General features: G+C 45.6%; 1 protein-coding gene across 1 annotated transcript in view; it reads left to right on the top strand.

The window, feature by feature from the left end:
* Positions 1–27,815, top strand: part of LOC137303909 (glutamate receptor ionotropic, delta-1-like) — a 599,178-nt gene that overhangs the window by 325,111 nt on the left and 246,252 nt on the right. The window contains exon 4 of the mRNA XM_067972322.1: positions 11,565–11,770. Coding sequence (XP_067828423.1) covers positions 11,565–11,770 — 206 coding nt within the window. The remainder of the gene's footprint in view (positions 1–11,564; positions 11,771–27,815) is intronic.

Below are 27,815 nucleotides of genomic sequence, written 5' to 3' on the forward strand. Positions count from 1 at the left end.
CAACCTAACCCCCCCTCCCCCCTACCAATTAGCACTGAGAACGTGAGGAGGCAGCAGCACTCGAAAGTTTATATCTGCATTGATATAGAAGGAACTTGGCAGGATAGTTCTTGTAAATGAGACTCACTCAAGAACACAGCTAAACTTTGCTAAATTCAATAAAATCTCTTTTTAAAAGGAAATAATAACATTCTAACTCGAAGCTACAGATCCAAACCACAAAACAGAATATAAAAGTATTGGAATTTTGGGACGTTTTCAGTGAGATTGTGAGAACATCACAGAATTGGAACGATCCCAGTGACCCTGAAAGACCCAATTAAGAGCAGAAATGAATCTCCTTTCAATATAGCTGCAGAATTGAACTTTAAGTCTTTGATAATGATTCTAATACCATTTCTATTCAACAATAAGCATTAATTTGATATACAAACTCTGTACGCTCGCCACCAATTTCATCTCAGTCCCTGGCCACTGTCTTGGGTTGAACCAGACTGTTTGCAACCTATTTATCCCTGGATCCTCTTCATCACAAAGACCATCTACTTCGACTCCAAAACGTCACCCACCTCTGCCTCTGCCTCAGCCCATCTAGTGCAGAAACCCTTATCCATGCCCTGGTCACCTCCAGACTTGACTATTCTAATGCTCTCCTGACTGGTCTCCTATCCTCCACACTCTGTGAACTATAGCTCATCCAAATTACTATTGCCAGATCCCATCCCTCTGACCTACATTGGCTCCCGGACCAACAACGCCTTAATTTTAAAATTCTCATCTTCATGTTCAAATCCCTCCATGGCCTCGCCCCTCCCTAGCTCTGTAACCTCCTACAACCCACCGTGATCTCTGCGTTCCTCCAGCCTTGTGCGCACCCCCTTCCTTTTGCCCCACCGTTAGTGGGCGTGCCTTTAGCCATCTGTGGAATTCCCTCGCTTAACCTCTCTGCCACTCCACCTCTCTCTCCTCAAAATCCCACCTCTTTGACTAAGCTTTTGATCCCTCCTCTGAATATCTCCTTCTCTCTCTCTTTGTCCATTTTTGTCTGATTGCGCTACTATGAAGCACCTTGAGAAGTTTTTCTCCATTAAAGGCGCTATATAATTGCAGGTTATAGGCCAAGACGCTGGTCGTGGGCTAAGTGTGGTTCTTTACAGAGGAACATCAAAAATGCAAACACAGGTCTTGTATCTCAGGGTTTCAATGGCTGACTATTAATCTCTCCATTGTCCCAATCTAAACACACTGAATAGCTCACTGTATAAAGGCTACACATTGGTGCTGGCACTGGGACAACTAACACTCATACAATACCTTTAATGTTGCAAAACGTTTCAAGGGGTTTCACACAGGAGGTGTATTGGACATCGAGCAGGGATTGGGAGAAGTTTAGGGGAGATGACCATGGGGTAGTTGAAGGTTTTGAGGATGCTTTTGAAGGTGGAGAAAGAGATAATAAGGAAGGGGTTTAAGGAGAGAATTCTGGAATTCCAGAGTGCAGGGCCTGGTTCGCTGAAGGTTCTGCTGCCAATGGTGGAGACTTAGCACTTGAGGAGGTTGCAGAGATAGTTTAGATTGTGGTCATGAAGAGATTGTTAAACATGAATGAAGATTTTGAAATCAATGCATTGGGAGTTGGGAGCCAGCGGAGGTTAGGAAGGAGAGGGGCAATAGATGGGACAGGATGTAGTCGGAGGAGCTCTGGATGGTTTGGAGTTTGCATGGGGTCAATGTCGGGGTCTCATTGGGCTGATTAGAAAAGTCAAGGTGACAAAGGTATGTTTGAGGGTTCCACCGGTGCTCGGGCTGGGTAGGGATGGTGGGGAAGGGGAGATTTCAACGGTGGAAATAGACTAATCATGCAACACAATTATATGTCTGATTTTTGCCTTTTATCCAATCCGTGCTGTGTATTGCATACAGATTATTTCCCAGCACTTGTGTTCAGAGGACAGTTTGCAAACTAGCATTGCAAAACTATAAACATCTATCAATACAAATCTATCACAGTGCTAGAGACTGATTCAGACATGCCTTCATATAATAAGGCGAACAAACGCCAAATTTCTCTTCATCCGACGCTATTGATTATCACCATTGTCACAACAGCAGGTAATCCTGACCTGAACTATGATTTATCCTCTCAGAAACAAGTGCAGTTTTGCTCCCATTCCAACCCATTATTGACAAGTAATCGCAAACTACAGAGCCCTAACTAATCCCATTCTTATCCCAAACTGGGTTAATATTCTCTGACTTCTGTGTAGGATTAAATAACGCACATGAAATCTGCTGGCTCTTATCAGGGATAATGTTTCCTGAGCCTGTGCTCCAGTCCTGCATCATGTATGCAGTGACTTCATTCAGTTACACCACAGAAAATGAACTGATCCTCTCTCATTGCCAAACTATAGAACGGTGATACTCGAATGCCAGTTATACACGGAGCCTAACTAATCACACCCTTCTTCCTAACTGCATGGCCATAATGTGCCATAGCCCCGGTTACTCCGTGTAAAACAAAATAATTCGTGGCCCAATCACCCTGAGACACTTTCACGTCTCAGATGGTTACAGAAGCAGAATTTCGCACAAGCTGGTGATAGGCCATCTGTCCAGTTTCTTGTGTCGGGAACAATGTGAAACAGGAAACTGTGAAAAGAAAGAGAAGGGAACTAAATGCTTTCAAACACGGCTTAAAGTGGAGTAAATTCAGCTTGCTCTGCTTCTGATACAAACTTGGTGTGTATAAGGATGACAAGTTTGGGGGAGGAGAATTTCTACCCAGTATTACATTAAAAACTTAAAATGAAGCAAAATTTTAATTAATATTATCATAAAAGTAACGTAGTGGTCTTGCTGGATTTTTTTGGGGCGTGGCTAAACCTTTCATTTTTTTCTTCTAATTTTGCCCCTCCTCTCTTCCCTCCTCTATTTCCTCCTCTCTTCCCTCCTCTCTTTCCTCTTCTCTTTCCTCCTTTCTTCTCATGAAGGTATTGATTCCATACCAGCAGGCACTGCCCAGTACCTTGTCTGGGTGCCCATTCTTTATGCATAAGCCTAGCGTCAGCAGCGATTCTTTCCATGGGGCATCACAGTTAAATCCAATCCCCCCCCTCCCTCGGTATCCACATGTGCACATCTGCAGCAGGGGTCACACTGTATAGTGATTCAGAATGGGAATACCGGGAAATTTTCCATTTCCTAACCTAGACCACTGAAGCGACTGTAGTATACTGTCACCCTGACTGACTTTAGCTAACTCAGCCCTGTCTGGGAGTCAGACCTGGTCTCTCTTAGCATGCTACTCACTGCTTTAACCAACTGACCCAATGAGGGAGGAACTGGAATGTTGCCCACCATTGGCTGAAAAGTGAATGGGTGGTCCTCTTCGAGCCTCCTGGCAGTGCCACTCTGAAACGGCCTCTTGGATGGTGTGTGACTGCAGCCACAAGTGGTTCCACCTCTCTAATTTCTGTTCACTTGGGAGGCACCTGTGTTCAGCTCAACATCTCCTCACTGTATGTGGCTGTGGCTAAGAACTCAGGAAGGGGAGATTTTGGGCATGAATCTGGATGTCCCCAGTCCCCATAGCGTAGGCCGTTGCTCTTCTGATCTACAGCATCATGATGCTGCCTGTATTTTGTTATCTATTGTATAATTTTAAAGGCATAACCATGTCTAAAGAGTTTGGGTAGACATCGAGAGGGTAATTGCCACTGACCACTGCTTGTGTCGCCCATGTACAATCTGTTCTATCATGGACCCTACCCAGCTCATTTAATATCTTGACAGCAGACAGTAGTTCCCCTCCCCGGTTATAGCAAATCAAGTTAAGCCCAGAACATCTGCCTTACTCCATATTTATATATTTATTACTCATCCTTACACATGAATTTCTATAGTTGGTCCTAACCCCTCTCCACATTTCTTACTTCTAGCAGTGTTCCTCCTTACTACACAGTTTTCATATCATTCAGTTCTTCTTTTCGTTCATTCCCTTCATCGGTAATTCTATATTTTTTTCATAAAATTTAAAATGATAAGTTAAACAAAAAATAAAATCACACTGGGGGAAGATACGCCTGCCAGACTCCATCACTACTCTACACGCCAGTCTCCCAATGGTGCAGTGCTCAAGATGGCTGAGTTGTCTTTTCATGAGTTGTGTTTCTACACAGTTATCAATGTAACTGAGCAAAAAGCATTCACCTAGGGTCAGCAGCATTTAAATCTCTCCACCGAGCTCTCCACCAGGGTCTCCACCGAGCTCTCCACCAGGGTCTCCACCAGGGTCTCCACCGAGCTCTCCACCAGGGTCTCCACCGGGCTCTCCACCAGGGTCTCCACCGGGCTTTCCACCAGGGTCTCCACCGGGCTCTCCACCAGGGTCTCCACCGGGCTCTCCACCAGGGTCTCCACCGAGCTCTCCACCAGGCTCTCCACCGGGCTCTCCACCAGGGTCTCCACCGGGCTCTCCACCAGGGTCTCCACCAGGGTCTCCACCGAGCTCTCCACCAGGGTCTCCGCCGGGCTCTCCACCAGGGTCTCCGCCGAGCTCTCCACCAGGGTCTCCACCGGGCTCTCCACCAGGGTCTCCACCGAGCTCTCCACCAGGGTCTCCACCGAGCTCTCCACCAGGGTCTCCACCGGGCTCTCCACCAGCGTCTCCACCGGGCTCTCCACCAGGGTCTCCACCGGGCTCTCCACCAGGGTCTCCACCGGGCTCTCCACCAGGGTCTCCACCGGGCTCTCCACCAGGGTCTCCACCGGGCTCTCCACCAGGGTCTCCACCGAGCTCTCCACCAGGGTCTCCACCGAGCTCTCCACCGAGCTCTCCACCAGGGTCTCCACCAGGCTCTCCACCAGGGTCTCCACCAGGGTCTCCACCGAGCTCTCCACCAGGGTCTCTGCCGGGGTCTCCACTGGACTCTCCACCGGGCTGTCCGCCAGGAATTGGCTCTCCACCGGGCATCAGTTCACTCTGAGGGGAAGAGAAAATGAGAATGGGGAAACAAAATTAAATGTAACAATGGGAGTGAAATTCAGGGACATGTAGCTTTAAATTGTATAATTCAGTCTGGGGTGCTTATAACCCAAGGAGACCATTCAACAATGGCCAGTGTGCAGGGCTGAAACTTACTAAAGCAGCTGATTAAAGGACGATCTCGGGGATCTAAGTGGATTTGAAAACAGTCGAAAAACTTCAGTTTGTTGGAAATGTCAAACTCTGCATGGACGATGACCATCAAAGATGATCTGATGTGAAGCAGTATAGCTTGCAGGCTCTGCAACAGATCCCCCTCAAATATGTTTGGGTGAATTTTCTGGTGGTCACGGTGAGTGATGTGAGTGTTGAGTAGTTTTTCCTTCAGCATGGGTTAGGTTCAGAGTAAAGCTCCTGTTATCTGCCCCAGCATGGATCCTGTAGTAGTCACAGGACAGGGGACCACTGTTGTGTATTATGCGTGCTGTATATTATAGCAAGTTCTTAAGACAGGTCTGTCCAGCTCTCAGCATCTCCAGGGTTAATCAGCCAGCTGACTTGTATGGAATGGATGTGTAGAACTGCGCTGTAAACTCCAATTTAGAAAAGTTATAGCTGACATGGGAGCATTTGATTCTCTCAAAAATAGGAACAGTTCTACTCCCCAGCAGCGACATCCCTCACATTGATGAGTCAAACATCTCCCCCAATCCAAAGCATCAATAAAATACAGCAGGTCATGGATAGCCGGGCCGCAGCATCTGTATCATTGACAGTTTGTTCTCTCTCTTTACTGTACATTAATGGTGTAGAAATGGCAGAGGATTTTTTTTTTCGCCGATAAAGTTCAGATGGAAGTCATTTCCACCACATGTGCACCTTAAAAACACTTCCCCTGAGTTTCCTTGCCTTTTTTGAGTCCTTTCACGATCGGCCCCCGAGTCCCCAATGGCCTCACTTGCAAATGTCAGAGTGAGAGTGGCACAGCAGCTGAGAGATTCCTGGGTTTGCACTGCTCATGCACTCGGGGTAAGTTAGACTGAGATTTATGGGGTGTACTACTGTGAGTTTCCTGGGTTTGGACTTCTAATGCACTCGGGGTAAGTTAGACTGAGATACATGAGGTGCAGCAGATGAGAGTTTCCTGGGTTTGCACTGCTCATGCACTCGGGGTAAGTTAGACTGAGATACATGGTGTGTTCTACCTGTGATTTTCCTGGGTTTGCACTGCTCATGCACTCGGGGTAAGTTGCACCAATGACTAGGGTGTAACCTGCGTGAAACTCCCTCTGCAGGCCACCAGTTTCTTTTTTTAAAGGGGCAACAGCGGTGTGACTGATTTTGAGCAGATTCCAGGCCTGTGTGTTTAAATCCTGCAATAATTCTACTCTGCCATGATGAAGCACAGTGTCAGGGAGCAGTTTCTGCCAATAGCTGAGTTTTGCCCCTTCATCGCTCTCCCCCTACAGCATCTCATACTTAAAACTGTCAAATGTGGGTTTTTTTAAGAAAAGGGGTCAGTGCATTCAGTTTTCCCCTGAAACAACAAGATATTAAAAACAAATGTAAGAAGATGGCTGATGAGAGGGAGAAGGTGGGTCCACATTTTACCAGATCTGGAGATGACGAACACACAACTCTCCAACTTGTGCTTTCTCCTTGTGCTGCTGGACTTTTTGTATATTTCCTGCATTTTCTGTTTTATTTAAAAGCCAAGGCAGAAGACAACTTGAGTCAAGATCTTGAAGGACCTGCCAGAATGAACTATTCCAGCAGCCTTAACAAAATATCGAAATATTTAAGCCACTTGAATCTTTTCTGTGAGGAGTCTCCAAATATACAGCCCACACATTGCTGCAATTAGAAAGTAGACACTTCCCGTATATTATATAATACTGAGCAAAGTGATTTACACAATGAAACTGTAGTAAGAAAAAAGCATTGGCCTGATGAGCTGATTACTGTGGGGAAAGCCACGGTGTAGAGTCTGAACACTTGGAACATCTCATACTAAAATGCTGTCGTATTAATCTTTGTGTAACCAGTGGATGTTGTGTGGTGTGACTGAGATTGCTGAATATCTATGAATTAACTCCTTCCAGTCCATTCAGGAACTGTGGAGCATTTAAAATGCATCACTGCATAATACTAATGCAGCATTATACCCATGTAAGGGAGTGGCACACACAGGGCATCTTCCGATTAGCAAAGTTCTCACACAATGGGGATTAAATTGGTTAACCCCCCAAAACGGGTGCGGGGATCACGGTGCACGATTAACCCGTGCCCGGTCATTGAGATGCAGGCAGCAAGTAACATTCGTGCTGCCTGCTGTTTTACATGATTGCTGCGTGCAGCCTGCACGACCTGCGCTGTTGAGTGGCTGCTCACCAGCAGGGGGTCCAGATATCACGAGTGGCTCACACCACTTAAAGTCAGCCTGCACCTCTTAAAGGGAAGGTGCGCTGTGGCTGCAGGAAGTGGTGGAAATCAATGGTGAAGTGAATCTGTGCTGCGATACAGTGAAGCACGGTGATGGCGGGAACTCTGGGATTTTTAATGAGCAACATCTGGGCTGCTCAAAGTTTGCAGGACTCTGATATTTTCAAAGTATAAGATACGGATCTGAACGAACTCTGAATGGAGATCAGAAATTGCACACATAAAACACAGATCAGGTCTCGTCCTTATGTTTACAAACTGTCGAGTTGTTTCAAAACATTGAATAAAGGTTACTCACAACTACATCCCACATCCTCCAATCTACACACCAGACCCCACCTCTCTGCCAATCTGAGTTTGTACCAGGCCTGTGAGAGTGCGTGCACCAAGGCTCTCTGATGATGTACTAGAGGCCTTGGTGCAAGAGGTGGACTGAAGGGGGGGCATCCCATATCTGCAGAGGGGCACGAGGCCCTCCAGACATATGCTGCCAAGGCAGTGGGAGTCAGTAGGGGACGAAGTCAATGCCAGGCACACAGCACCATGAACATGGATAAGGTGCAGGAAGAAGTTCAGTGCTTTGACACAAGTGGTCAAGGTGAGTGAGGTCAACTATCAAGTGGCATCTCCCACCAACTGCTCCACTGGCCGCATCCACTGCTCCACTCACTACACCCCCATCACCCACATACCAACAAACTCTTTCAATCAGTACTCAACTCTTCCAGTCAGGTGCTTCCTCTCACCCTCACACATTACCACTATTGCAAGTCACACACCCACAATTTACAGGTCACACACACTGGCAGCTATTCAACCATGTCAGCCACATCACCCAAATATCTTGCAGGACACTTGCCAACACACGTTCCGCTTTCTTGCAAGAGAAGGTGGTGCATAACAGAAGGCAGCAAGTGGCAGTGGCTCCATGGAACATGAACCTGCTGTCCTCTCTCAGGATGACAGCATTCCTGTCCCACCCCTGCCACCCTGCCAGTGCCCTTGCTTTTGCCTGTCAGCCAGCCAGCCCACTTTCTGCAGAGTATTGAAACTTTATTATCGGTAGATAGGAACAGGAGTAGACCATTTAGCCCCTCGAGCCTGTTCTGCCATTCAATGAGATCATTGTGACCTAACTCCATATACCCGCCTTAGCCCCATATCCCTTAATACCTTTGGTTAACAAAAATCTATCAATCTCAGCTTTTAAATGAACAATTGAGCTAGTATCAATTGCCGTTTGCGGAAGAGAGTTCCAAACTTCTACCACCCTTTGTGTGTAGAAGTGTTTCCTAACTTCACTCCTGAAAGCCCTGGCTCTAATTTTTAGGCTGTGTCCCCTCAAAGTAGTCAAAGTATAGGAGACCTCCAAAAACAGGTGCAAATGCATCAGCAGCCTGAAGCAATAATCCAGCAACTAACCTGTAACTCCTGCGTGGTCCCTTTAAATAGCTCTGGTTGCGGGGGCGGTGGGGGGGGTGCGGGGGTGGGGGCGGGGAGGGGGGGTCCACCATGCTGTTTAAGACCTGTTCAGCTGTGCGAGGTTAAGGCAATGCATTGGCTGGAGCACTGAGTTCCAAAATCACATCTGTCCCTTAAAATCAGCGTTACCCACTGATCTACTGCATATTCTCCCTACTTTACATGGTGCCGGCGTTTGTTAAATGTGTGTGTGCAAATGCCTTTACCAAGATGGTGTCCTGCGCACGTTTCGCCGGAAGTGTGCGCCCGCATCTCAGACACCATTTTCAGTCCTCAGGAGTCTGTGTAGCGCCTACACAATGGGCGCTATGTGGCCCAATTTAGCCCCCAATATACTTTTGCTGCACTCCTGTTTTTAGGCCTTAACCCATTTCAAACGAATTTAAAAATAATAATAGTGCACAATGTGTTGAGATGAAACCCCTCTGTCTGTTCCTTTAACCAAGGTGTTAACATGTCTAAATGTTAATGATGGAATGCTGTCAAATGGTCACATGACACATGTGATTTCAGTCTAGCGGAGTCAAAGGAACCAACTTCAGTCAAATCTCTGCAGGAGAAACCTGAAATGATACCAAACTCTGCACACTGCTGAATCGAAATAATATTCGGGAATGTGCCTGATCCTGTTATACACTCTGTGTAAAGATGGTTTACACCTAACCAGCCTTGTAGCCAGCATCTATTCTCTGTGGTACTCGTGTACTTATCGGGTCTTGTTTGTTGTATTGAGTTTGGGATTCTACCTTCCTCAAAAAGTCACTTTCTCTAATTGACTAGCAGTTTAAATATCCGTGTCAATTAAAGAGGAGCCCAATTTAAAGCTGGCTCGACTGTACTTTATAAATTAGTAATGAATGTTACAGGCAGTCACTGCTTGCATGTCACAGGGGAGCTAAGTGCGCAGCGATGGGAGAGGGTTCAGTCCAATAATAATGCCATGACCCTCAAGGAAATATTTAAGATGAATCATTTTGCAGTGGGTTGTCTTTGAAACATGCTGGTCCCTTTTAACAGAGGCTGCTGAATGGCCAAGCATCATTGACTGAGATGATATTTTGCAATCAGCAGGAGGCAGTGGTGAAGAAACACGGGCAAAAAATATAAAAGGAAAAGTACAATGACAAAAGGGAAAAGTAGGCATATCCTGCATAAAGATCCTGCAGCTAACTAAAGGACCACAGAAAGCTTAATAACAAGCACGGCTCGAGCCCCTTCAAGTACCTACTCAATGGTTAACAATTCAGTTGGATACCATGAAGAGATCCATGTTGAACTGTCCATATACATCTCTCTGTCTTTCTCTTTCTCTGTCTCTCTCTGCCTCTCTTTTCCTTTCTCTGCCTGCCTGTCTCTGTTTATCTCTCCCTTTCTCTATCTTACTCTCTCACCCTATCTGTCGCTTTCTGTCTCACCCTATCTCTGTCTCTGTCTGAACATCTTTCTCTCTCTCCCTCTATCTGCCTCTATTCCTCTTTCTTCAGATTCCCCATGGTGTTGCTCTATCTCCAGTGAGAGAGAGAGTGAACCCAAACTATCTCCAGTGAGAGAGAGTGAACCCAAACTATCTCCAGTGAGAGAGAGAGTGAACCCAAACTATCTCCAGTGAGAGAGAGTGAACCCAAACTATCTCCAGTGAGAGAGAGAGAGTGAACCCAAACTATCTCCAGTGAGAGAGAGAGTGAACCCAAACTATCTCCATTGAGAGAGAGAGTGAACCCAAACTATCTCCAGTGAGAGAGAGAGTGAACCCAAACTATCTCCAGTGAGAGAGAGAGAGTGAACCCAAACTATCTCCATTGAGAGAGAGAGTGAACCCAAACTATCTCCAGTGAGAGAGAGTGAACCCAAACTATCTCCAGTGAGAGAGAGAGTGAACCCAAACTATCTCCAGTGAGAGAGAGAGTGAACCCAAACTATCTCCAGTGAGAGAGAGAGTGAACCCAAACTATCTCCAGTGAGAGAGAGAGTGAACCCAAACTATCTCCAGTGAGAGAGAGTGAATCCAAACTATCTCCAGTGAGAGAGAGAGTGAACCCAAACTATCTCCAGTGAGAGAGAGAGTGAACCCAAACTATCTCCAGTGAGAGAGAGTGAATCCAAACTATCTCCAGTGAGTTAAATCAAACTATCTCTAGTGCCCACTACAGGAGGAGAATTAGCAAATCTGCTGAGCTGTCTCCTCCGGATATGTATCATAGAAACATAGAAAATAGGAGCAAGAGTAGCCATTTGGCCCTTCGGGCCTGCTCCGCCATTCAAAATGATCATGGCTGATCGTCTAACTCAGTACCCTGTTCCCGCTTTTTCCCCATATCCCTTGATCCCTTTAGCATTAAGAGATAAAGAAAGGGAGAGATAAACATCATCAAAAGGATGCCTGTACAGTATGCAAAGCTAGCTGACGGCTGTATAGGTGTTGGAGTAAATGGAGAAGTTGCTTTGACCAGAGCTGAAATATAAACTTATCATAATTAAGGCTGGATGGACAACTCCCAAGTTACAAAGCCAAGGGCCATGGTCAGGGCCACACGTCAAGGTGCCAGTGACTGTGCCGGCCCAGACACATTCCATTTATTTTTATATACGATGCTTGTAAAGTAGGTTTTTAATCGTGTAACCCCAACAAATCCTCTTGTTATTGTGTTGCCAGATATTCGAGGGTTGCAAGGGTTCCTGGACCAAGCCTCTCGTCAGGGGCTAGATGTATCTCTGCAGAGAATTGACCAGAATATCAGTCGAATCTTCGCCAGCCTCTTCACCACAATGAAGACGGAAGAGTTGAACCGTTACCGGGACACGCTACGCCGTGCGATCCTTCTGCTGAGCCCACAAGGTGCTCAGATCTTCATCAATGAGGTCAGTGATCAACACAATTCAAAACTGTCAGTGAATAATGGATCTGGGGGGAGAGGGTTGAAGAAGGCAAATGTATGTAGGCTCCAAGTCAGGAGAATTGTTTGAGTTCCTGATTTTAAATGTTCTATTTCACCTCTTAATCTTGCGCTCAAAGTCTCTCTGTCTTTATGATTCAAAAAATCGTAAATTTTGCAATTCTAAGCTTTCTAAAAGTAAACAAAACAGCCAACCCGTCAGGAGGGCATCCTGGACGGCAGACTTTTGTTTCCTAGGTATTAGTTTTCAAAAAAGTTCTACTCCTCGAGAGCTTCTGTCTGTCAGTCAAATATGCTATTTCTGTATGTGTTTTTATTTTTTTGTGTCTTTAATTTTAATGATACTTGAAAATTATAAAATTAAAGAGGCACTATGGTCGGAGGGGATTTTATGAAGGTCAGAAATATAAAGCATCTTTGTGAAGAGATGGAATACGTGAGAGGTTAGACAGCAGGGGGCCCATACTGTGACACTGTACTGAGTAACTTCACTGCTGGCACCAGCATCGGAATCTCCCAAACCATAAGCTCCCTTTAAACAGATGCAGCAATAACACAGTTTGTGTTTGGTTACAAGCCCAACAACAACAACAACTTGCATTTATACAGCACCTTTAATGTAGTAAAACATTCCAAGGTGCTTCACAGGAGCGCAATCAGACAAAAAAATTAACACCGAGCCAAAGAAGGAAACATTAGGACAGGTGACTAAAAGCTTAGTCAAAGAGGTAGGTTTTAAGGAGGGTCTTAAAGGAGGAGAGAGGGGCGGAGAGGTTCAGGGAGGGAATTCCAGAGTTTAGGGCCCAGGCAACTGAAGGCACGGCCGCCAATGGTGGTGCGATGGAAATCGGGGATGCGCAAGCGGCACGAATTGGAGGAGTGCAGAGATCTGGGAGGGTTGTAGGGCTGGAGGAGGTTACAGAGATAGGGAGGGGCGAGGCCATGGAGGTATTTGAAAACAAGGATGAGAATTTTAAAATCGGGGCATTCCCAGAGTGGGAAGTAATGTAGATCAGTGAGCACGGGGGTGATGGGTGAACGGGACTCAGCGCAAGTTAGGATATGGGCAGCAGAGTTTTGGAGGGGCAGAAGATTATAGAGGGTGGACGATGGGAGGCCGGCCCGGAGAGGACTGGAATAGTCTAGTCTGGAGGTAACAAAACCATGGATGAGGGTTTCAGCAATGGAAGACCTGAGGCGGGGCGGAGAAATATAAGGAGTTGGAAGGTCAGGGTCAAATAGGATGCCAAGGTTACGAATGGTCTGGTTCAGCCTCAGACAGTGGCCAGGGAGACGGATGGAGTCGGTGGTGAGGGAACGGAATTTGTGGTGGGGATCAAAGACAATGGCTTCATTCTTCCCAATGTTTAATTGGTGGAAATTTCGGCTCATCCAGTACTGGATTTCGGATAAGCAGTGTGACAAATCAGAGACAGTGGAGGGGTCGAGGGAGGTGGTGGTGAGGTAGAGCTGGGTGTCGTCAGTGTACATGTGGAACCTGACGTTGTGTTTTCGGATGATGTCGCCAAGGGACAGCATGTAGATGAGAAATAGGAGGGGGCCAAGGATAGATCCTTGGGGGACTCCAGAGGTAACAGTGCGGGGTCTGGAAAAGAAACCATTGCAGGAGATTCTCTGGTTATGATTGGATAGGTAAGATCAGAACCAGGTGAGGGCAGTCCCACCCAGCTGGACAATGGAGCAGAGGCATTGGAGGAGGATGATGTGGTCAAGGACTTTGGAGAGGAAAGGAAGATTGGAAATGGGAAATCTCACCACAGTCACATTGATTTCTTGAAATTAATTCTCTGGATGTGGGCATTGCTGGTAAGACCAGAATTTATTCCCCTTCCCTATTTCCCTTGAGAAGGTGGTGATGAGCCGCCGCCTTGAACCGCTGCAGTCCATGTGGTGAAGGTTCTCACACAGTGCTGTTTTGTATGGTTTTCCTGGATTTTTACCCAGTGACGATGAAGGAACGGCGATATATTTCCAAGTCAGAATGATGTGTGACTTGGAGGGGAACGTGCAGGTGGTGTTGTTCCCATGCGCCTGCTGCCCTTGTCCTTCTAGGTGGTAGAGGTCATGGATTTGGGAGGTGCTGATAAAGAAGCCTGGGCGAGTTGCTGCAGTGCATCCTGTGGTGAAGGGAGTGAATGTTTAGGGTGGTGGATGGGGTGCTGATCAAATGGACTGATTTGTCCTGGATGGTGTTGAGCTTCTTGAGTGTTGTTGCAGCTGTACCCATCCCGGTAAGTGGAGAGTATTCCATCACATTCCTGAGTTGTGCCTTGTAGATGGTGGAAAGGCTTTGGGGAGTCAGGAGGTGAGTCACTCACTGCAGAATACCCAGCCTCTGACCTGCTCTAGTAGCCACAGCATTTATGTGGCTGGTCCAGTTAAGTTTCTGGTCAATGGTGACCCCCCAGGATGTTAAAGGTGGGGAATTCGATGATGGAAATACAATTGAATGTCAGGGGGAGGTGGTTAGACTCTCTCTTGTTGGAGATGGTAATTGCCTGGCACATGTCTGGCACGAATGTTACTTGCCACTTATCAGCCCACCCTATATGTTGTCCAGGTCTTGCTGCATGCGGGCATGGACTGTTTCTTTATCTGAGGAATTGCAAATGGAACTGAACACTGTGCAATCATCAGTGAACATCCCCACTTCTGACCTTCTGGTGGAGGGAAGGTCATTGATGAAGCAGCTGAAGATGGTTGGGCCTAGGACACTGCCTTGAGGAACTCCTGCAGCAATGTCCTGGGGCTGAGGTGATTGGCCTCCAACAACCGCTACCATCTTCCTTTGCGTTAGGTATAACTCCAGCCACTGGAAAGTTTTCCCCCTGATTCCCATTGACTTTGGCCTTTTACTCAGGCTCCTTGGAGCCACATTCAGTTTAATGCTACCTTGATGTCACGGGCAGTCACTCTCACCTCACCTCTATCTTTTGTCCATGTTTGGAACATGGCTGTAATGAGGTCTGGAGCTGAACAAGTGGGCCTGGCAAAACCCAAACTGAGCATCGGTAAGCAGATTATTGGTGAGTAAGTGCCGCTTGATAACACTGTCAACGACACTTCCATCACACTGCTTATTACTGAGCCGAAGCTGATAGGACGATAATTGGCTGGGTTGGATCTCAGTACAGTAAAATAGGTGTCTCTCGGTGCAGGCAGATTGACTGCTGTGTTTCTGTTCTAATGAGTTGTGTCTTTTAGTGCATTCAGAGTGAATGGGGCCGAGTTTTAACTTGCCGCCCAGCATAAAACTGGTGTTGTAGAAATCACACAATGTTCCTTTCTACTGAAATCAATGGAAATGAAACTTGTCTGATTTCTATAATGGGAGGGCCAGTTTTACATCTTGAAAGCAAGTTAATAACCTACTCCATTGTGTTTTTCAATGTGGTCAGATTTCTAACCATGTAGTGCAGTCAGATTGTTTTCTTTAGTACAACGAGATTGACAGCTGTGTTTCTAGGTAGTTGGATAGATTGTCTCTCTCAGGAAAATAATATTGATTATGGTGTCTTTCAGTACAGTCAGATTGCTGCATTTGTGCAATCAGATTGATTCATGCATCGCTCCGTGTGAATTGGACTGATTTCCATATCTCAGTATATCTGATAAATTGCTGTGTCAGTGAAGTTAGATTGATTGCTATTCCTGCTATTCCTCTATTTAAAAAGGGAGATAGAACAAGTCCAGGGAACGATAGACCAGTTAGCTTAATGTCGGTGGTAGGAAAGATAATGGAATCTTTACTCAAAGATGTGATAGAAAAACATCAAGAATCTGAAAATATAATAAAGAATAGTCAGCACAGATTTCAAAAGGGAAAGTCATGCCTGACCAACCTTATTGAATTCTTTGAAGAAGTAACAGAAAGAGTAGACAAGGGTAATGCAGTAGATGTAATACGTTTGGATTTTCAAAAGGCCTTTGATAAGGTACCGCATAGTCGACTCATGACTAAGGTCAGAGCATGAGGAGTCAGGGGACAAGTAGCAGAATGGACAGCAAGCTGGTTACAAAACAGAAAACAGAGAGTAGGGGTTAAGGGAAGTTACTTGGACTGGCAAAAGGTGGGAAGTGGAGTTCCACAGGGATCAGTGCTGGGACCACTGTTGTTCACAATTTACGTCAACGATTTGGACTCGGGAATCAGAAGTACAATTTCAAAATTTGTGGGATGACACCAAATTGGGGGGGTATAGTTAATACAAAGTAAGAATGCATCAAAATCAGAAAGACATTAATAAACTTGCAGAATGGTTGTGTAATTGGCAAATAAATTTCAATATAGATAAACGTGAGATGGTGCAATTGGTAGGAAGAATAAGGAGGCCACTTACTGCTTGGATAATAAAGAGTCTGAATGGGGTAGAGGCGAAAAGCGATCTCGGGGTACAGATACACAAATCACGAAAATTGGCGATGCAGGTTAATAAGGTCATTAAAGAAAGTAAATCAAGCACTGAGGTTCATTTCTAGAGGGTTAGAATTGAAAAGCAGGGAAGTTATGTTAAACTTTATAGAACCTTGGTTAGACCACACTTGGAGTATTGTGCACAGTTCTGGTCTTCATGTTATAAAAAGGATATAGAGGCACTGGAGAAGGTGCAAAAAAGTTTTACAAGGATGATACCAGAACCGAGAGGTTATAACAATCAGGAAAGATCGAGCAGGCTGGGGCTCTTTTCTTTAGAAAAGAGAAGGCTCAGGGGTGATCTGATAGGTCTTTAAGATTATGAAAGGGTTTGATAAGGTAGATGTGGAGAAGATATATCACAGTACCTTAGTAGGTACAGCAGAGGAGGAGGCTATTCAGCCCATCGTGCCTGTTCCGGCTCTTTGAAAGAGCTATCCAATTCGTCGCAATCCCCTGCTCTTTCCCCATAGCCCTGTACATTTTTTCCCTTCAAGTATTTATCCAATTCCCTTGTGAAAGTTACTGTTGAATCTGCTGCAGAGTGGAAAAAACTTTACTTACCATGACATCAGTGGCCTCCAGTGATCCCTTTAAGGACCATTGGTTAGGCCGTTATAGAGCCGGAATAACTAGTCAGAACTCGGGCAGTGCAAGCTCCACCTAGCTTTTGACCAATTTCAGAGCGGGGTCCATAAGGAGGTATTAAATCCCTTGCATATGCTAATGAGGCCCTGACATGAGCACCTGGAAAGTCTGACTATCGCCTGAACCAATACAGTGTCGGACGCATTTCAGGCACCCTTGGGGCAGAGGAGATGACCCCACAAAATTGGACCTTTTTGGCCCTATTTCATGTCCGAGAAGTAGGCGAAACAAGGTCCAATTTTGGCTCCTTGTGTTCAGAATATTTAAATGAATTTTACCTTGTCTTTTTCACAACGCTGGGTTGACTTACTCGTGCAGATTTGGTGAGACTCACGGTGAAGATCTGAAGAGCTAACAACGGACTGACAGGCAGCAATATTAGAACTTTATTAGATTTTTATTATAACCATATTAAAATTTATTAGACACTTGTGAGGAGCAGTTAGTTACCATCCGAGAGAAAGAATGCAAGCTCTTCAGATTGGACAATGTGTCAGTATTACAAGCTGTTAGGTTGTGTAGTGCAGATATTCTGCCAGCATGCGGAATAAATACTGGATCATATTATAGAGCCAAAACATCCAGACTGCATCATCATGAATTCAACATTCCAGTCCAGATAACTGGATGACAGCATTTGGCTGAATTCCTAATTTTCAAGTCCAAGATCTGACCTTCTTGGTGATATATAACAACAACAACAACTTCTTGCATTTATTTAGCACCTTTAACATAGTAAAACGTCCCAAGGTGCTTCACAGAAACATTATTGGCCAAAATTTGACACCGAGCGGCATAAGGAGATATTGGGATAGGTGACCAAAAGCTCGGTGAAAGAGAGAGGTTTTAAGGAGTGCCTTGAAGGAGGAGAGAGAGGTGGAGACATTTAGGGAGGGAATTCCAGAGCTTAGGGCCCAGGCAGCTGAAGGCACGGCCGCCAATGGTGGAGCGATGGGAATTAGGGATGCTCAAGAGGCCAGAATTGGAGGAGTGCAGAGATCTGGGAGGGTTGTAGAGCTGGAGGAGGTTACAGAGATAGGGAGGGGCGAGACACTGGAGGGATTTTAAAACAAGGATTAGAATTTTAAATTCGGGCCGTTGGTGGACTGGGAGCCAATGTAGGTCAGCGAGCACAGGGGTGATGGGTGAATGGGACTTGGTGCGAGTTAGGGGAGAAGGAAACAGTTGTTTACAAACACATGATGATATAAATCCTATCAAAACACAACCATGGCTCATGGGCACAATGTCCTCACGAGGCAGTCTCTTCCTCAAACACTTTATTCATGAAGATAGACATTAAGAGAGACTTTATAAGTAAGTGCTAATAAAGAGAGAAGAATGTAAGTGCTGCAGCTAAGTGATTTACAGTATCGGTGCTCGGTAGTGTTGGTCTGTATGAGTTACCAGGACTTTGAGTTGCAGTGCCTTGTCCCTCATCCTCTTTCAGTTAGATCCGACTTTTATTAATGGGCTTTAATCTCCAATATTAAACCTGTAAAAGCCAATGATTCAACTTGGGCATAAAGAAAGGTCCAGTTGAAACGAAGCTTTCAGCTTGTTTGAGTTAGTGGGGATGTGTGGTTAGCCAGTGTGCACACCGAGTGGGAAATTCAACTGACCAGCTAGCAGGGAGCAAGTGACTATGTAACTTTGATTAGACAGAAAGAGAAAGTAAAACATCAGCTTCTAAGTAAGACCAGTGTGAGTTTTTCCCTCACTTCTGATCTTTGTATGTCTCTTTCTCCCTCAGCAATCCCACAGTCCTAAAAGTGGACCCAGCACTGACCCTAGGGTACCCCATCAACCCTTCCCCAATCTGAGAAACACCCATTTACCCTATCACTTTGTTTCCTGTCTGTCAACCAACTTTCTATCTGTGCTGCTACATTTCCTCTTATACCATACACCTGAATTTTTCTAAAATAAGCCTTTTTGAGACACTTTATTGAACACCTTCTGAAAATCCAAAAACACCACAGGGCTTCCACTTTGGATGCAGTCAGGAAATTGTGTGTGGGATGTGTGGGGTGTGTGCATGTGTGGGGTGTGCACTTGTGTTGGAGGGTGTGTGCGCGTGTATGTTGGGGTGTTTGTGCGTGTGTGTGTGTGTGCGTGTGTGTGTGTGTGCGTGTGTGTGTGTGTGCGTGCGTGTGTGTGTGCGTGCGTGTGCGCGCGCTTGTGTTGGGGGTGTGTGTCCGTGTGTGTGTGTGTGTGTGTGTGCGTGTGTGTGCGTGTGCGCGCGCGCTTGTGTTGGGGGTGTGTGTCCGTGTGTGTGTGTGTGTGTGCGTGTGTGTGCGTGTGCGCTTGCGCTTGTGTTGGGGGTGTGTGTGTCTCTCCACCCATCTGGTTGCACCAAGTGTTATCGGGAGGATGATAATCAGATACAGTGGAACCATTAAAATATCAGTGCTTCTATAACAGGGCAGCCAATCCCAGTGCTAGATCTCTAAGCTGAGAGAGAGAGCTACTCCTTTCCATGATTTCTCTCTCTGACTGTTGCTGCGGACGCTGCAGTTTTCTGTTATGTTAACAAAATCCTTATATTTCATGTGCCGGTGCAGCTTCGCAAAGCCTTTCCACAGACAGTAAATCAAATGTTTCTCCCATCCTCTGATTATAATACTCTATCTTCACTTGTCAGGGATGAGTTAGATCCTTCAGCTTTGTAAGTGGTTTCTCAATCCTTGAGACCAGACACAAGTCTGGGGCAGGAATGCTAATATTCCATCCAGGAGTCTAATTCTTAATGATATGGAATTTAAGCTGCTGAATTTACAGCTGCAAAACCTTTACCCCTTTCATTCGGGAGTGAAAACGAGAGGAAGAGGGAAGATCAAGTGAGCAGTAAAGTCCTTTCATTAATCACCCATCGTTTTCAGACATTAATTCTGTCTCTACGTGGAACAGATTAGAAGAGATGTGACAGGTCACTGACTCACATCACTACTATTAGTTGCAAACGTTAATGCTCAGGGAAGATAGACGTTTGTTGAGGGTGTGAGGAAAACTGGGCACTGACTTTGATTTCTCTAAATTCACTAGACCGAGCATTAGTGTGGGTGAGACAGGCTAGTAGGTGCAAGTGTGGTCGTACAAACAGGCGAGTGTAAAGGTGACTGAGCAAACAGGCACTTGTCGGACAAATGGTAATGGTTACAGCAGATGTGCAGGACACGCAGTCAGTGGCCTGATCCATGATCACCAGTAACGGTTTTCAGCATGCACATTGCGCTGGCAATCTTGTTGCTATGTTACACTGTACCCTTCAACATCTTGGTGAATCATCCATCATTGATTGCCTTGGACATCTCCAAAGCCTTTGACAGGGTCCAGCACAAGCCAACATCTGCAGATCCTTCTCAATCTGAGCACACTGGTTCTCATCAAACACCATTAGTGTTTTCTAGTAAATCTAGATACATCTGAACTGATTGGAACCTCTAAATCGTTCATTAAAATAATACAATCAGCAGTGGCCCCACACCAATCACCAGGTGCACATGTGAGCTGGCGAGATCTCTCCATATTTACTACTAGTCATTGCTTTCTTTCAACAAATGTAAACAATCTTACAACACCAAGTTATAGTCCAACAATTTTATTTGAAAATCACAAGCTTTCGGAGGCTTCCTCCTTCGTTAGGTAAATGTGACATTCACCTGACGAAGGAGGAAGCCTCCGAAAGCTTGTGATTTTCAAATAAAATTGTTGGACTATAACTTGGTGTTGTAAGATTGTTTACATTTGTCAACCCCAGTCCATCACCGGCATCTCCACATCACGTTCTTTCAACCAGCCATTATTTTATCCAATTCAAACATTTCCACGGGCCTGAACATTCTGCAGTCTTTTTCATGGTGAGAGAAATGACAAACATCTTCCATCATTTCTGTAAATAACATTGATTAATTCACCCTCAGTTATTAGCTTACAAGCAGTGGGGGTTAAACCCAACAGGCCATGGTTAGACCAGAGTAGACTAGAAGACTGAAGGGGTCAGTGCTGGGACATGGGGTTGGAGACGATTGCATCGGTAGAGTGGACTGAGGCTATGGTGGAATTTGAAAACAAGAATGAGAATTTGAAAGTTGATGTGCTGGGGATGGTCTGTCATGGAGGCCGTGGGGGGAACTCAAGATTCAAGATGGACCCAGACATATTTTCTGGAGCTAGTTCACATCTTTAAAAATGTTCATAAATAGAATTATAGGGGGACTGGATTGTGCTGGAATCTATTTCTGCTAACTGTACAGGTTCTCTGTGAAATTCTTCTGGGCAGTTCCCAGTTCATGCCACAACATGCCTATAGATATGATTGGCATAAAGTTGTCTTGCTCAGAGGTTAAAATGACACAGAGAGAAAATGTTCCTTTCTATTGTCGGGCCAGTGTGGAGGAATTCTGTCCTGGGTTCTACCCTTGCTGCACCTGGGGAATGATTTCCTCCGGTTAGGGTGAGTCAGCAACACCCTGGAAATGGAGGAAAGATTTCCACTGATCACTATTTCTAGCAAAATTGTACATATGTCCTTTTAGAGTACAAGGAATCGTCTCACTATGTTTGTAATGTCGCTGACACATAGGGGGAGAAATTTGAGTAGCACCAGTTTCTGACACTAAGCAGTTGCACAGCCTGAGCCCCGATCGAAATTGGACCTCAGGCCTCATCCGCATGAGACTGGCGAGCTGCGGACATCAATCGGGCACCCTGATGCAGCTCGCGAGTCGGGGCCTTGGGCTTTTGGCTGGCTCCAGCACTAAGCAGGCCCACAGATACCACAGATAGGTCCTGGGAGAGGGTGTGAGCCCAGCCCTGTTCCTCCTGGCTCCACAGAAATGGAACTGTAAAAAAGTTTCCGTACCGCTTTGTGGGCGGCCGACAGCGGGTCCCTTTAAGGTCGGCTGGTCAGCCCGCTGCAAACCTGGAACAACTGACCAGTTGATAAAAATGCCGTTATGACCCTGATTTTTTTTTTAGTTCATTCATGGGATGTGGGCATCGCTGGCAGGGCCAGCATTTATTGCCCATCCCTAATTGCCCTTGAGAAGGTGGTGGTGAGCCGCCTTCTTGAACCGCTGCAGTCTGTGTGGTGACGGTTCTCCCACAGTGCTGTTAGGAAGGGAGTTCCAGGATTTTGATCCAATGACGATGAAGGAATGGCGATATATTTCCAAGTTGGGATGGTGTGTGACTTGGAGGGGAATGTGCAGGTGGTGTTGATCACATGTGCCTGCTGGCCTTGTCCTTCTAGGTGGTAGAGGTCGCGGGTTTGGGAGGTGCTGTTGAAGAAGCCTTGGCGAGTTGCTGCAGTGCATCCTGTGGATGGTCCACACTGCAGCCACGGTGCGCCGGTGGTGAAGGGAGTGAATGTTTAGGGTGGTGGATGGGGTGCCAATCAAGCGGGCTGCTTTGTCCTGCATGGTGTCGAGCTTTTTGAGTGTTGTTGGAGCTGCACTCATCCAGGCAAGTGGAGAGTATTCCATCACACTCCTGACTTGTGCCTTGTAGATGGTGGAAAGGCTTTGGAGAGTCAGGAGGTGAGTCACTCGCCGCAGAATACGCAGCCTCTGACCTGCTCTTGTAGCCACAGTATTTATGTGGCTGGTCCAGTTAAGTTTCTGGTCAATGGTGACCCCTAGGATGTTGATGTTGGGAGATTCAGCAATGGTAATGCTGTTGAATGTCAAGGGAGGTGGTTAGACTCTCTTTTGTTGGAGATGGTCATTGCCTGGCACTTGTCTGGCGCGAATGTTACTTGCATTACTTTACATTTTCAAGGCGCTTAATATTTGTTTCAATGGGGCAGCCTGCACATTTGGAAGTCATCAGTGCACATCTGGGGGGAGATCAGGCCTGACAGATGGCCACAATGTCCAACTTCTACCCCCCAATGTCTCAAATGGAGTTAGCAAGCCTTCCATAACTCCACGTGCTTAATATTGTGCTGAAGCTCTATGTAGTAGTGCAATGAGTAAATGCTCCTCGATCATGCAGCATATTCTGTCTCATGTTTATATTTTTGGTGGTGCGCTTGACAACATTGGCAGATAAACAGTTTCATCTGTGAACGTGGCCCTAACCCTTATCTGTGACCAGTGCAGGACTTACCTTTTAATGTTTGCAAAGAACGATCTATCATATTTAATTCTCTGTATTTTTGTCTGCTACAGTGTTTTCACAGAAGCATTTTCCTGTAACTAGACTGTACCATGGCCAATTCCCAAATGTAAAATACTGACAGGTCCCATTTTGATAAAAGAAATGATGAACAGTCTGTTCCTCAGTTAATGTCTCTCTTTCGATCAGCGTATCTCTTGACACTGTCTCCCACATGGTGAACATAGTTTCTAACACACACTGTGCTTTCCCTTCCTTGTGACTTTTCACTATAGTTGATCAGTTTGTGGTGGTGTTTGCTGAGAGAAGAATGCTGATCATGTTCTTGCTCCTTCCTAGTTTTTAATTTGTAGCTTCTGGCTTTCGGATAAGATCACAGTGAGTAATAAACCTAATCTGTGCGGAAAGGCTGTGTGGAATCGTAATCCTGGTTCACTCTGCACTCCATTTCCATTCGAGCCAGGCCATGTGGTTGGAGGTGGGCCAGTTGACAAATTAGTCAAAAGAGACAAATATTTGCTGATACTTAGTTAACCTGGAGCCCCTCTCGTTAACTCTCACACTAAGGGCATCAGTGGCAAAGTGTTGGAATCAGGCTTGGAACAGCACATGGGAAGAACCTAAAGAGAGGCAGAGGACGGATAAAAGGAACAGAGGATGATAAAGAGGAAACATGGAGATCTATGGGATATAATTCATATTTCATACCAGTTGGCCTGGTAACTTATTAGCCACAACTGCAGTGCAACTGGGATAGAAATAAGAATCAAAGAAAACGTTTTCACCATTCAGCCCATCAAAGCCCCACCTTACCATCCATGCATAACTACTTCAGACACAGACTCCCCAACCCCACTCCACCCCACCCAAGAGCTCTGAAATCTCTTGTTAAGCCCTGAGTTGACTCGGAATTAACTTTATTTCCTGATAATCTGTTCCATGTTTCCTCTCTCTAGTCGAGGGTTATAAATTTAGTAAATTATACTCCACGCCTTCATCGTGTATTCTGTTCACAGAGAGGTAATTCAAAGATTGCACTCAAATCATTAATAAATACACTGTACGTTGATTCACTAATTGTCAGCACTTCTGATGATGTAACTCTGCTTTCTCAGTGTCATTAGAATGTACTTATTAGGGTAAATTTTCCAGCCCTGAGCTCCCAGTGGGTGCAGAATGAACGGTAACACTGATTCTCTGACCCATTCTCCCTTTTTGTGAAGCTCCTGTGCAATTGGTGAATTTTCCTTATCCTGCAAAAAGGTGATTTCACAAGGTGCAGTTTGGAAATAATCTGGTGCTCACTGATTGCCTCCCACTCTGCATCGACCCTGATCATAACACTCTGCATCGACCCTGATCATCCCACTCTGCATCGACCCTGATCATCCCACTCTGCATCGACCCTGATCATCCCACTCTGCATCGACCCTGATCATCCCACTCTGCATCGACCCTGATCATAACACTCTGCATCGACCCTGATCATAACACTCTGCATCGACCCTGATCATCCCACTCTGCATCGACCCTGATCATAACACTCTGCATCGACCCTGATCATAACACTCTGCATCGACCCTGATCATCCCACTCTGCATCGACCCTGATCATAACACTCTGCATCGACCCTGATCATAACACTCTGCATCGACCCTGATCATCCCACTCTGCATCGACCCTGATCATAACACTCTGCACCGACCCTGATCATAACACTCTGAACATAAGAACATAAGAACATAAGAAATTGGAGCAGGAGTAGGCCAATCGGCCCCTCGAGCCTGCTCCGCCATTCAATAAGATCATGGCTGATCTGATCCCAACCACAAATCTAAAGAACACAAAAAGTAGGAGCAGGACCCGGCCACACAGCCCCTGGGCCCTCTCCGCCACCCACAGGGCATTGACCGATCCGAACTCAGCTTCATGTCCAATTTCCTGCCCGCTCCCCATAACCCCTAATTCCCTTTACTTCTAGAAAACTGTCTATTTCTGTTGTAAATTTATTTAATGATGTAGCTTCCACAGCTTCCAGGGGCAGCAAATTCCACAGACCTACTACCCTCTGAGTGAAGAAGTTTCTCCTCATCTCAGTTTTGAAAGAGCAGCCCCTTATTCTAAGATTATGCCCCCTAGTTCTAGTTTCACCCATCCTTGGGAACATCCTTACTGCATCCACCCGATCAAGCCCCTTCACAATCTTATATGTTTCAATAAGATCGCCTCTCATTCTTCTGAACTCCAATGAGTAGAGTCCCAATCTACTCAACCTCTCCTCATATGTCCGCCCCCTCATCCCCGGGATTAACCAAGTGAACCTTCTTTGTACTGCCTCGAGAGCAAGTATGTCTTTTCTTAAGTATGGAGACCAAAACTGTATGCAGTATTCCAGGTGCGGTCTCACTCGACTCTGATCATAACACTCTGCACCGACCCTGATCATTCAGTGTAAATTACCAATATGATGTTAGTCACAAAAACCTTGTCATTTTAATTATAATTTGAGTGTTAAATTACTCCCAATGAGCTCATAGATTGCTATTTTTTTAAACTATACTCCATAATAAAAGTGATGGTGCAACAGCAGACAATATTCAATTAGAAACATGAGGCACTATTGTTCTCCTCAAGAATATGCAAATAACAAAATGATTTATAAGTAACAATGCTCGAGACATGCTGTTGCATATTAACAGCTAAATCTGTGATCCATCAGGACAAGGTCACTCACTGATCATAGAATCATAGAATGGTAACAGCACAGAAGGAGGCCATTCGGCCCATCGAGCTGGTGCCGGCTCTTTGTAAGAGCAATCCAGTTAGTCTCTTTCCCCCGCTCTTTCCCCGTAGCCCTGCAAATTTTTTCCCTTCAAGTATTTATCCAATTCCTTTTTGAAAGCTACGATTGAATCTGCTTCCACCACCCTTTCAGGCAACGCATTCCCAGATCATAACCACTCGCTGCGTAAAAAAGATTTTCCTCATGTCGCCTTTGGTTCTTTTGCCAATCACCTTAATTCTGTGTGCTCTGGTTCTTGACCCTTCCGCCAATGGAAACAATTTCTCTTTATTTATTTGATCGAAACCCTTCATGATTTTTGAACACTTCTATCAAATCTCCTCTCAACCTTCTCTGCTCTAAGGAGAACAACCCCAGCTTCTCCGGTCCATCCACGTAACTGAAGTCTCTCATCCCTGGAACCATTTGAGTAAATCTTTTCTGCACCCTCTCTAAGGTCTTCACATCCTTCCTAAAGTGCGGTGCACAGAATTGGACACAATACTCCAGTTGTGGCCAAACCAGTGTTTTATAAAGGTTCATCCCAGAGTACTAAAGGAAGTGGCCCTGGAAATAGTGGATGTGTTGGTGATCATCTTCCAAAATTCTAGACTCTGGAACAGTTCCTACAGATTGGAGGGTGGCAAATGTAACCCCACTATTTAAAAAAGGAGGGAGAGAAAAAACAGAGAATTACAGACCAGTTAGTCTAACATCAGTAGTGGGGAAAATGCTAGAGTCTATTATAAAGGATGTGATAACAGAACACTTGGAAGGCATTAACGGGATTGGACAAAGTCAGCATGGGTTTATGAAAGGGAAATCACGCTTAACAAATCTATTGGAGCTTTTTGAGGAGGTAACTAGTAGAATAGATAGGGGAGAACCAGTGGATGTGGTGTATTTGGATTTTCAGAAGGCTTTTGATAAGGTCCCACACAAGAGGTTAGTGTGCAAAATTAACGCACATGGGATTGGGGGGAATATACTGGCATGGATTGAGAATTGGTTGACAGACAGGAAACAGAGAGTAGGAATAAACGGGTCTTTTTCCGGGTGGCAGGCAGTGACTAGTGGGGTACTGCAGGGATCAGTGCTTGGGCCCCAGCTATTTACAATATATATTAATGATTTGGATGAGGGAACTAAATGTAACATTTCCAGGTTTGCAGACGACACAAAGCTGGGGTGGAATGTGAGCTGTGAGGAGGATGCAAAGAGGCTCCAATGTGATTTAGACAAGTTGGGTGAGTGGGCAAGAACATGGCAGATGCAGTATAACATGGATAAATGTGAGGTTATCCACTTTGGTTGTAAAAACAGAAAGATAGATTATTATCTGAATGGTGATAGATTGGGAAAAGTGGAGGTGCAACGAGACCTGGGTGTCCTTGTACACCAGTCACTGAAAGCAAGCATTCAGGTGCAGCAAGCAGTTAGGAAGGTGAATGGTATGTTGGCCTTCATTGCAAGAGGATTTGAGTAGAGGAGCAGGGATGTCTTACTGCAGTTATACAGGGCCTCGGTGAGACAATCATCTGGAGCATTGTGTGCAGTTTTGGTCTCCTTATCTGAGGAAGGATGTCCTTGCCATGGAGGGAGTGCAACGAAGGTTTACCAGACTGATTCCTGGGATGGCAGGACTGACGTATGAGGAGAGATTGGGTCGACTCGGCCTATATTCACTAGAGTTTAGAAGAATGAGAGGTGATCTCATCGAAACATATAAAATTCTAACAGGACTAGACAGACCAGATGCAGGGAGGATGTTCCAGATGGCTGGGGAGTCCAGAACCAGGGGTCACAGTCTCAGGATACGGGGTATGCCATTTAAAACTGAGATGAGGAGAAATTTCTTCACTCAGAGGATGGTGAACCTGTGGAATTCGCTACAACAGAAGGCAGATAGATATATTTCTTAAAGCCAATGGGATCAAGGGATATGGGGAAAAAGTGGGAACAGGGTACTGAGTTAGACGATCAGCCATGATCATTTTGAATGGCGGAGCAGGCCCGAAGGGCCGA

This window comes from Heptranchias perlo, chromosome 36 (genome assembly GCF_035084215.1).
Source record: "Heptranchias perlo isolate sHepPer1 chromosome 36, sHepPer1.hap1, whole genome shotgun sequence".
NCBI classification, from domain to species: domain Eukaryota; kingdom Metazoa; phylum Chordata; class Chondrichthyes; order Hexanchiformes; family Hexanchidae; genus Heptranchias; species Heptranchias perlo.